The sequence below is a fragment of the Alternaria conjuncta genome (assembly GCF_024043145.1).
Source record: "Alternaria conjuncta strain BMP 0040 chromosome Unknown scaffold_5, whole genome shotgun sequence".
Taxonomy (NCBI): domain Eukaryota; kingdom Fungi; phylum Ascomycota; class Dothideomycetes; order Pleosporales; family Pleosporaceae; genus Alternaria; species Alternaria conjuncta.
Window position 1 is genome coordinate 1,948,046 of NW_026250094.1, and position 10,850 is coordinate 1,958,895.

The 10,850-nt window shown below is 51.9% G+C and overlaps 5 protein-coding genes across 5 annotated transcripts; 3 read left to right on the forward strand and 2 right to left on the reverse strand.

The window, feature by feature from the left end:
- Window positions 1-121: 121 nt before the first annotated feature.
- On the reverse strand, window positions 122-1,387 carry J4E85_004285 (uncharacterized protein; the record flags this gene model as incomplete). The annotated part of the gene is made up of 1 exon (XM_051468544.1): window positions 122-1,387. One exon carries the CDS (start codon window positions 1,385-1,387, stop codon window positions 122-124), a length of 1,266 nt encoding a protein of 421 aa, XP_051328136.1.
- A 691-nt stretch (window positions 1,388-2,078) lies between these two features.
- Window positions 2,079-3,241, forward strand: J4E85_004286 (uncharacterized protein; the record flags this gene model as incomplete). Its single annotated transcript, XM_051468545.1, has 2 exons — window positions 2,079-2,306; window positions 2,357-3,241. 2 exons carry the CDS (start codon window positions 2,079-2,081, stop codon window positions 3,239-3,241), a joined length of 1,113 nt encoding a protein of 370 aa, XP_051328137.1.
- Window positions 3,242-4,572: 1,331 nt separating this feature from the next.
- Window positions 4,573-5,148, forward strand: J4E85_004287 (uncharacterized protein; the record flags this gene model as incomplete). Its single annotated transcript, XM_051468546.1, has 3 exons — window positions 4,573-4,582; window positions 4,794-4,931; window positions 4,985-5,148. 3 exons carry the CDS (start codon window positions 4,573-4,575, stop codon window positions 5,146-5,148), a joined length of 312 nt encoding a protein of 103 aa, XP_051328138.1.
- A 376-nt stretch (window positions 5,149-5,524) lies between these two features.
- J4E85_004288 (uncharacterized protein) lies at window positions 5,525-6,031 on the reverse strand (the record flags this gene model as incomplete). The annotated part of the gene is made up of 1 exon (XM_051468547.1): window positions 5,525-6,031. One exon carries the CDS (start codon window positions 6,029-6,031, stop codon window positions 5,525-5,527), a length of 507 nt encoding a protein of 168 aa, XP_051328139.1.
- A 1,848-nt stretch (window positions 6,032-7,879) lies between these two features.
- Window positions 7,880-9,559, forward strand: J4E85_004289 (uncharacterized protein; the record flags this gene model as incomplete). Its single annotated transcript, XM_051468548.1, has 4 exons — window positions 7,880-7,964; window positions 8,014-8,206; window positions 8,255-8,341; window positions 8,389-9,559. The coding sequence occupies 4 exons, from the start codon at window positions 7,880-7,882 to the stop codon at window positions 9,557-9,559; spliced, it is 1,536 nt and encodes a 511-aa protein (XP_051328140.1).
- Between the last annotated feature and the right edge of the window lie 1,291 nt (window positions 9,560-10,850).

Genomic DNA, 10,850 nt, shown 5'->3' on the forward strand with positions numbered 1-10,850 from the left:
CTGGCGTTGGTCATATTCCTCATTGTTTAGTTTGGATCGCATCATGAGAGTACCGTTTGAAACTTGTTCTTCACCGTTATATATTCAACACAGCTTAACCATTCGCACCTTCCCTCTAGGCTTAGTTAATAGCCCACCGAGGAATATCTATCATACTTCTGTGAAGAAGATAGATCCGTTCTCCAGCATCCATCTTGCCAACAGGTATAACGCCCATCCGCTTTTGGGCGTTGCTAACCTCGCCAAAAACAACAGGATAGATCTCGGTACCTCCAATGCGAGAATACTGTGCCATCTTGGACCCTTTGAGCCGTCTGACAGCAATGGCAGGCCAGCAACCTTCAAGTTTTGGATCTTCAAAGCGGCACTCGAGCACAGCCAAGCGATCATCTTTTTCAGGTGCTAACGCGCCCCAGGGACCAAGAGGACTGCGGACGCGGAGCTTGATCTTGATACCGTTGTGTGTTGATGCGTAATCCTCTCCTATTACATCCTTTTCGTTGATATCCTTGTCGAAGTGATGGCGGTTTACTATGTCTCTCGAAGCCGCGAATTGCCTCGGATGATCAGCAAATATCGGACAAAGTGTTCCCTTGACATCTGAACGGCGTGCTCCCCATGCGAATAGACTGTGGTCCTCTGAATTCTCCATGATCTTCTCCTGGAGCCGGAGGAAAGCTTTGTCTCTTTCGCCATAGTGTAGCGGCATTTGGACGTCGAAAATACCCATTAGGCAATACGCCAAGTCTTCTACTCTTGTTGTTGTGCGTCCAGCCATCCAACTCATTCGCTTTGCGATGCTCTCATCCAACACGTCGCTTTCCTTCGAAAGTACGCGTTGGCTGATTCCAGTGATGCCCTCCAGCTCTTTGAGTAACAAATCCTTCTTGCCGATGTATCTCCACTCTGCGCCATAGAATTGAAGATGTTCCGGGGCTATCAACTCTTGTAATGTCCATCCGCGCGTGAAAAACCGTGACTTGGCGAATGCGTCATCGTTGTATTTGGAGTTGAGGACTCCCCCCACCTTCGCCACGGACGATACATTCACATCGTCTAGGTAGGCGTAGCAGACTGCTGCCTGCTGGTACCACCGAAACATGCTGACGATCGTTTCGCCCAGGTCCGAGGAGGATGTACTGTCGATACAGCAGGTATCCACCCATACTAGCGATAGGCGATCGCTGAGGGCTTGTTGACAGGCTTTCAAAATCTTCCAGTAGCCTCGACTGCCTTTCCAAGCATCCGCTTTTGGTGACCGATCTGTAAACTGCTGCAGGGTAACTTCGTCTTCGCCCCAAGTGTGGGCTAGGATGGCATATGGTGGTACATGAGTTTCGTCCACGAAAGTACGGAGCTCAAGGGTTCTAGTGTCGATGAGTCTCATCGTTGCTCATGGACGCTGCGAAATTGAATGATGAAGCTAAATGTGAACTTAGACCGTTGCGTCGTGAGGTTTCCGTTCCGTCCAGCGAAGTTTGCCGAGGAGTTTTGGAGACTCATGTTGGCTATAGATATATTCATCGTCGCGAGTCCCACACGCGCGCGCCTATACTGGCTTGACTGAAGAACCGCATTTGAGGAAAAGATCTGCTTGACGCAGATGGCCTAGGATGCTACATTGCCTCTGGATGTGGTTAAATTCTGATCTTGCACTGATGCAGGTTGCAGGGCGCCTGTTCAGCGTCTTGCTTGTATGAGGTGAAGGAGCGGTTAGAAAGAACGGACGAATGAGCGGCCGTCGGGGAGGCTCCGGTGGGCGTTCCCGACGCAGTACCCCAGATGTATAGGCAGCCGCCGATACATCATGCAGTAGGACGTTGCATTAACATTTCGAATCTGGAAGTATACTTTACTTTCTTGCTAGGTTCACTGGTTGCTTTGCTTGGTTCGGCGAATGTTTCACGCGTGCGACATGTTGACAGCTAAACTTCAGGGTCCGGCCCTTCACGTGACAGATGACGCGGCGGCAATCGTAATGCACGGCTGAGGCACCGCCTCCTTCATCCTCCTGATACTTTCGTTCTGCAACACCTCTTCGCCTTTCAACCTTTGAATTATCCTGAATACAACCCACGATGTCTCCTAGCAAGTTGGGTGTTTTCGCCCATTTGGCGCTGGCCGCCAGCGCCGTGCTCATCCCTTCGACCATGACGAACGTGGAAGACCTCGGAGACGACCACGCTTTCGAATCTCTCGCCATCAACCCCAGCCAGCGATCTGTTGCGCTGGAGTGCCCTGGATGCGCCGTTGCCACCTTGGATGGAAAAGACCTCAAGTGGAAATCTGATGTTGGGAGTGCCTTCGTACGTAGTCGGCTACATGCCTCACAGCCTCGCATGCTAACAACCAACAGCGCCTGGACTTTGACGTCGGACCCCATGGCGACGCTTTAAACCTCAACAACGCCCAACTATACCCGCCATCGTTCGGCTTCCCTCCCCAGCCTTACACTCTCACACAGGTGGACCCATCTACAAAAGAGGGTCTACGTCTGCAAATCACCGGCTATGAGTTCCGCTACGACGGCGCAGAGACTATCTCAGAGGAGGGCACCGAGCTTCTTCCGATGACCTTCCAAATCACCTCGGTCGAAGGCACTACTGTCAATCCTCCTGCGCTTCAGATCAACGTGCTGAAGAACTCGGAGGGTCGCCTCATGATCGCATCCTTCAACGAGGCTGAGCGCAGCCCGGCCACACCATCAGACAAGGAGTGCAACGAGTGGCCGCTTTACTGCAAGTGGAAGAACATCATGGCCGACCGCATCGAGCAGATCAAGGGCATGCGCAAGCCTAGGCCCGGCTGCCACAAGCGACCCCATGCCGGTGCCCGTCCCAATAACCCCATGGAGCATGAGGGCATGGCTGGAAAGCCCCCGCACCGCTTCCGCCCTGGCAAGCCTCACCCACACCACCACCCTCACCACATGGGTCAACACCGTCACCACGGCTTCGCCAAGATGGCTCGTCGCGCCTTCTTCACCATCTTCGTCCCTATCCTCATCGGTATCTTCGCTGGTACACTTACATACCTCGTGGGCATGGCTCTCGGATGTCTCATCGCTATTACCGTTGCCAAGGTCCGTGGCCAGCGCTACCAGCCGATTGCCTTGGATGAGGAGGATGTCGAAGAGGCGGAGGAGCGCGGAGAGAAGGAGGAGTACGCCGAGCTTCCAGCATACGATGCTCCTCCTGTCTACGAGGAGGCTGCTGTCAAGAAGACCGATGAGACAAAGTAAAGCTTACTCTAGGTCTGGAAGACGGTACGAGTGGCGAGTGGATATGGTTATGCCACGCTTCTGATTAGATGGATAGTTTGTAGCATGCCCCTCGTTTATAGTCCGTGTTGATTAGCTAGCTCTCGCAATGAATCTCTTTTAGTTCACACCGACAGTATTGATGTATCACTTTGAAGTGCAAGTCTTACTTTACTCATTGCTAACGCTTGAATCCGAAATTTAACGATCTCATTGCTGCTCCATAATGGCATCCCTCTCCATGCAGATGAAACCCAGCGTAGGTAGACACGTCTTGTACCACATGGTTCGTCCCAACATGACCACTGAGGACTTTAGACGGCAGCCGGGTAAAGCAACTCCAGGCAGCAATACGGATTACGTGACTCATACGTTTGCATTGGTAGGCATGCGCATGAGCAACCAGCAAGTATATCTAAAGAGTGGGACATGACCACTCAACGATAGGTTGCGACCGATATGACGCCATATTTCCATCTGCATCTTCTCAGAAAGCAGAAAGTAAGGGTATGATATAAGCCAAGTCTTGGTTCATTGAAGTATTAATATGTTGAAAGAGTTGAAGAGCCTGTGAGATGGCGGTGAAAGCTTCGAGTAGATGTCTCAAGGAAGTGAACGACAAACATGATATAAAAACTTTAGGAGACAAGAGTAGACAAAGTAGTGGATAGAGCACTTTTCGATATCAAACGCGTCCTTCTCGATTGCTTGTTGCGGTGGTTGGTGTAGTGTGTGCACAGCGTGAACGCGTCGTGGAGGGGTGAAGAAGGCGTGCCGTATTTGATACAAGACGCGCAAAACATTGTTCGATATTGCAAGATGTTCTTTGTATATTCGTTCGTCTTCCAATATGTTTTGAGAGGGTGCAGCACGCTGTAGCCGCATGCAGGGCGATTATCACAACCCGACGTTGGTGTTCCAGTCGCGTCGGCAGGCCGCGATTGAAGTTCCCGCACGGGCCATTTCGCCGACACCTGCAGCAGCAACCCGGCGCGCCTGCAAGCGCAGTGGGAATTGGAAGTGCTGCTTTCCACGCTTTTGATTTTCCCCCAGATGTGAAGGCGCAAGGCCTTTGATTTCATGTTCTGACTCGCCCCGACCGGGCCTAGCGCCACTCCGGCTCTGTGTGATCTGGAGGCACCCGCGCCCGCCGCCCTCGTCTATATAACCGGCCCACCCGCGTCTTTGGAGTCTTTTCTTTCTTCTCTTTTCGCAACCCCCAGCTTTCATCTTCATCCACGCCATTTACGCTGCACCAACGCGCGTAATATACCAATAACCATCACCTTCATCTCCACTAACCTTCCAACAACATGACTGGACGTAAGTACATCTTTATTCCTCTTCCATTACCGTCGCATCGACGTTGTCGTCGCTGTTGCCGCTGCTGCACATGGCGGTGAGGCGCGCTTGGTGTTGAGGCTCAACGCGTCGCCCCACTCATGCACCGCGCATCACGACACTCACACACAACCACCATGCCGTCGCGGCATCCCTCATTACCACAAGACAACATGCTAACATAGCTCTGCAGGCGGCAAAGGTGGCAAGGGTCTCGGAAAGGGTGGCGCCAAGCGTCACCGCAAGATTCTTCGTGACAACATCCAGGGTATTACCAAGCCCGCTATCCGTCGTCTCGCGCGCCGTGGTGGTGTCAAGCGTATCTCAGCCAGTAAGCATTCCCAACCTCGTCGCCATGCCAGACAAGTCCTAACATGACCGCAGTGATCTACGAAGAGACCCGTGGTGTCCTCAAGACTTTCCTCGAGAGCGTTATCCGTGACGCCGTCACCTACACCGAGCACGCCAAGCGCAAGACCGTCACCTCCCTCGACGTTGTCTACGCCCTCAAGCGCCAGGGCCGTACCCTCTACGGTTTCGGTGGTTAAACATCTCCTCTTCTCGTCACGACACATCGGCGCCCGGCATCGACAGCTTCTTGCGGCTTCTTGGTCGGGGACTGTCCGCATGGGTACACATTGTTTATGGATATGATCTGGTCACGGCTATCGGTCTTCACGGCGTTATGTTCATGGGTGGTTTGGAAATGATCAATATGAAGCTTCGATCTTCATTTGGCTACTTCAGTCAATGCATACATATTCATGCACCTTGCTGTCCAATTGTTTTGTTCTGTGACGTTGACTCATGTTGTGCCGTCTTTAACTCGAGCACAGCTTATCGCTTACTATACTCGACAGTATCTGACTCTAGACAAATCCCCTTCCACCTTGGCATCCTCCGACCGCCATCTCGTCAGGTCCACTAACACTTCTCCACGTTGGTCGCAGCCAGAGCCAAGAGGTACGCTTGAGTAACCACATTAAGCTGGTCAAACGGCTGTCCACTCTTCGAAGCGAGTATACCTTGGCGACTGATGATCTCGTTGTACAAGTTGCGATTCTCAATGTGAACGTTGCCAGTTCGAAGGATCACCATCGGTACGATCTTGACCTGATCGAGTTCAGGAACATGAACCTTTGCATAGCCTCTAGCATGACCACGATCCGGCGGCGGTACACCCACAATCACACCCTGGGCACCTGGGAATATCTCAACGTCGTCAGACGGGCTCTTGTAGTAGTGTCGCACTTCGTAACCGAAACCTTCGCGTATGGGAGCAAGGTCTGGGTTGAGGTTGGAATGGGTCCAGGGCTGTAGGTCGTCTCGGACGTCTTCCCAGAAGGTGGTTGCGGCGGCGGAGGTGTCGATGAAGCGTTCTACTGCGTTTACTCTTATGGGGAACGCATGCTCGGAGGGGATGAAGGCCATGTTGGTTGGGTGCGCTGTAGCTGAGATTCGTCAGTATTGAAGAGCTGAAGTGGGCACTGTGGTGGGAAGCGGAATACCTGAGTGTGTCGTGAGTGTAGTTGTCGGGATTTCGAAGTAATGTTGTTGTTGTGAGGATGTAGAGATGAGCGTGGTGTATATAACACGCTGAGCGAGCAAGAGCTGATTACAGATTGGGCGCGCAGGGCAAAGTAAAGGTACCTTGAGGCGGTGTTGATACGCGCAGCACAAATCCTCCCGAGGTGAAGTAAAGGCAAAATATACTGTATGAGCTTCTCTGTACACTGTCCGAGTGTCTCGTTCGGTGCAGCCTACCCACTTCAACTGTCATTCCCTTTCTGGATCCAGCTTCCCACCGCCTCCTCCACCTCTTTACAGCATCCCGTCACCCCAAACAACCCTCCCTCAACCCTAACACTCTCCAAACTCCACTTCTTCAGCTCTTCACTAACACTCTCCACGCCATCCTCCACAACCAGCACATCAAACCCCCTGTCACTTGCTTCCCGCACCGTACTACTCACACACGCATCCGCTGTGACCCCACAAACCACCAAATTCTTCACCCCCTTAGCTCTCAACATCATGTCAAGCTCTGTATGCATAAACGCCCCTCGTCCCGGCTTATCAATAACCAACTCTCCCTTCGCCGGCCTCAACTCTTCAATAATATCATGCCCCTCCTCACCACGGATCAGCAGACGACCCAACGGACCCTGACTTCCTATTTCTGCGCCGTTGACCCGACTCCGATGAGCTTCTCTACTGCTGACTGTTGCTAGCGAGGGATCATGACCTTCCCGTGTGTGTACGACGGGGAAGCCTGCGCGGCGGAACGTGGACAGTAAGGATGCGATGCGGGGAATCAGTGGCTCGAAACGTGATAGAGAGTAGCCTTGTGAGGAGAGATAGCCGCCTGTTGAGAGGAAGTCGCGTTGCATGTCTATGATAACGAGCGCGGTTGTGGTGGGATGTAGGGTTGAGTTATGTGGCCAGGCATACGGTGTTGTTGTGGGGATTTGAGATGCCATCGTCTTTTGGTAGTCAATTTATGCACTGAGTGTATAACAAGAGCAAATTGATGCTGCGATGAGGCGACGCACTATTTAGGTACGAGGAGTACTGTAAGATGTTGCGATGGTGGGCGTGGCGTGGTCCATTTGTGCATACATCACGTCGTAAAGGTTACTTAGCATCGCATTTTTGCGCGGCAGTCTGTTACGTTCGTGTATTTCTTGTATTGACTTGATTGATCCTATCGCGTCGGGTTGTAATAGCCGGCTATCGGGATCGGCAGGTACCTGTGCATCTCCACTCCTTCCGCACTTGCTTCACTCCTCACGCCACAACATCACCGCAATACCTCTTCGTACCTCGAATTCAAGAGTCAATAGACAAGAGTTGGAACCGACGAGCGCTTGAGACTTGAGCTTCTCAGCAGCATGCTTACGCATGACCGCCTACTTATCTCGTCCACTGTACCCCACTTCTACCTGCACCCTGGTTCCCCATCATGCCGCTTCCGCTTCCTATCTCGACCAACCCACTCCACACGCTTGATGCGCGATAAGACATGTACGAGATGCTTGGCGACTTCCCGAAATGGAATCACAACCTGGGGCAGATGCTCGTTATCTCGATGACGCAGGGTTCGGCCGTTGACGGCGCCATGTCGTTCAATGGCTGCGAGAAACGGGTTTGCGCGATACCCGGACAGGTATATGTATGCGGTCAGGTAACACTTGAACAATCGCTTCGAGGCTATTCGCATATTCACAGTCTTCTCTTGACTTTCTTTCTGTCGGTTTTGTGATAATCGAGATGGTAGAGATGGCGCACAGCCCAGAAGAGAAGAAGATCGTGGAGGAGGCCAATAGCGACGATGATGTGCTCGCGCAGCTGGGATATACCCAAGGTAAGTTCACAAAGTCACAATTGCGAACGTGTACTGATTGCGTTCACAGAGCTCAAGCGCAGCTTTGGCCTACTTGGGATGGTCGGCTTCTCGTTCAGTATTGTGACTTCATGGACCGCACTCTCTGGTGTACTCATCATTGGTGTTGAATCGGGTGGGCCGCCAGTCATGATCTGGGGCTGGCTTTGTGTCTGCCTTGTGACACTTGCTGTTGCGTACTCAATGGCTGAGATGTGTAGCGCGTATGTACACCTGTGCCTGACTATATGGCCGAGCTAACCGTCTCTAAGGTACCCTGTTGCAGGTGGGCAGTACTCTTGGGTGGCTATCCTGGCACCGACACGCTGGGCTCGCTCGATGAGTTATCTCTGTGGATGGTGTGTATTCTCAAGTTGACTTCCCAATCACTTCCTAACATGAACAGGTTCATGCTGATCGGAATCATATGCATGGGCGCAGTCAACAACTTCGTCGCTACGAACTTCATTCTCGGTACCGCCCAGCTCAATTATGGCTTTACGATAGAGCGATGGCACACAGTACTCATCGCCTATCTCATCACATTCATCGCAGCGGCATCTAACATCTACCTGCCACACATCCTTAACAAGCTTTCGAAAGCGATCTTCATCTGGAATCTCACTTCCTTCGTCGTCTGTCTCATCACCATTCTGGTTACGAACGACCACAAACAATCGGCAAGCTACGTGTTCAGCGACTTCGAGAATTTCACAGGGTGGAATGCGCCGTATGCTACATGCCTAGGACTGCTCCAATCAGCGTTCGGAATGTGCTGTTACGACGCGCCATCGCACATGACTGAGGAGATCAAGAACGCCCGGAAACAAGCTCCCCGCGCGATAGTCATGTCGGTTTACATTGGATTCTTCACCGGATTTGTCTGGCTAGTCGCATTGTGCTTTTGCATTGGCGATCTCGAGGAGACGGGTGCTACCGCGACAGGAGTACCTGTCATTGCCATCATATTCAATAGCACAAACAGTGTGGCCGGAACATCTACATTAGCATCTATGATCGCTATCATTGCTACAGTATGCGCCAACTCGCTCATGGCAGAGGGATCAAGAGCCGTATACGCCTTTGCAAGAGACAACGGACTCCCTTTCTCCAATGTACTAAGCAGGATCTCGACAAGATCGGTGCCGGTATACGCCATTATATTGACAGCCGTCGTCCAAATGGCTTTCAACTCCATCTACTTCGGTACAACAACTGGCTTCAATACCATCATCGCCATCGCCACACAGGGTTTCTACCTCTCGTATCTAATGCCCCTGCTCTCCCGCATTCTCGCCCACTTCTCCGGTAAGAAGACTCGATTGGAAGGCCCGTACTCACTCGGTCGCTGGGGCATTGTTCTCAACATTATCGGGTTCTTGTATCTGGGATTCATCTGTGTTGTGTCCAACCTACCTAGTGTCACGCCTGTGACGAGCGAGAACATGAACTACACTTCTGCGGCGACAGGTGTGGTTATGTTCATCAGCTTGATATTTTGGATCATGACTGGAAGGAAGAAGTTCACTGGGCCTGATGATGGGAATCTGTTGGATGTCGGGAGACATGTCGCGTAAGCTTCGGGTACCCGCTCGGTACCCTTTGTTGTTACTAGTGTCTCACCTCCGACGAGAGACAAATGGAGAATAGGACGTCTCTAATAATTTATCTTTGTTGACATGCTTGTGAGTCACTGTGACGCATAGCGCAAGGGTCGAGCCTCGCTACCGCCTGCGGTTAGCACAGGGTCCACGCACCTGCATCAAGGGATCGTTTGATGATTACGGATCGATACCACAACAACCTCACAATTCTCAAAGCTTCTGGCACGGCAACAATCTCGTCGGAAGTCGCCTCAAGCTGCCGAAATATAGAGCGCGCACCATCTACAGCTACCCCAGGCGACCAGTCTCACATCGTAGACAGACTGTTACACCATGTCGAGAAGAAAAAACGAGCGCGAAAAAGCAAGGCTCAAACGTCGACGCGAGCTTGACCAGAAAGGATACAACATCGCCAACACAATCGAATGTCGGACCCTACGGAAAGGAGCAAGGAAACAGATCGCACGCGACCGCGCTGTAAGACTATGGATCTATCCCTGGATCATGGCTCCGACAGGCCGATTTCGACATTCGTATCCAAAAGCCAGTCTTCTCGGCCTACCTTCCGAGATTCGCCAACAGATCATCTACGAAGCGTTCGGCATGACGGAGCTAAGACGCATGGTTGAGTACACAGAGAACAAGGGAGCTTTGGCGGCAGCTCTGACAAAAGAGAAGGCGCAAAAGCTGAAACAACGACGAGAGACAGCAATGGGTATACCCATGTCGCAGTTCGAAAGCGACTGCATCACGATGCTACATCGACGCATTGCTGACTTCTGTTGTGTGTCGCATTTCTTACACACGGATATGGAATATGTGGGAAAGCTATGGAAGAAAGATCTGGAGAAGTCACTCAAGTGGCAGTTCTCGACGCCGCTGAAACTGCACAAAGCGCCTACCCAGGAAACGGTTGACGTTCCGAGACGAACAAGGGGAAAAGTGGTCAAAGTGAAGGGGCCGGGCAAGCATGCTAGGCGACCCCCGAAGTGTTGGAAGTGTGAGGAAAGACATCACGACAGAGATCCAGTTTGTCCGATGGCGAGATATGATATTGAGAAATGGCGGCGACTGACGAAGAAGAAGAACAAGAGGGAGGACTGGATGGATACAATGCAGCCATGCTCGCTGTTCGTGGGGACAAAGATAGTGTTTGCCGATGACTAGGAGGTTGATGTAGGTAGAATGAAAATTGAAATACAAGCCGAGAGGCTACCTTGTCGCTGAGGTGTTTAGAATCAAACTTGAAGTATAACCCGGGAGG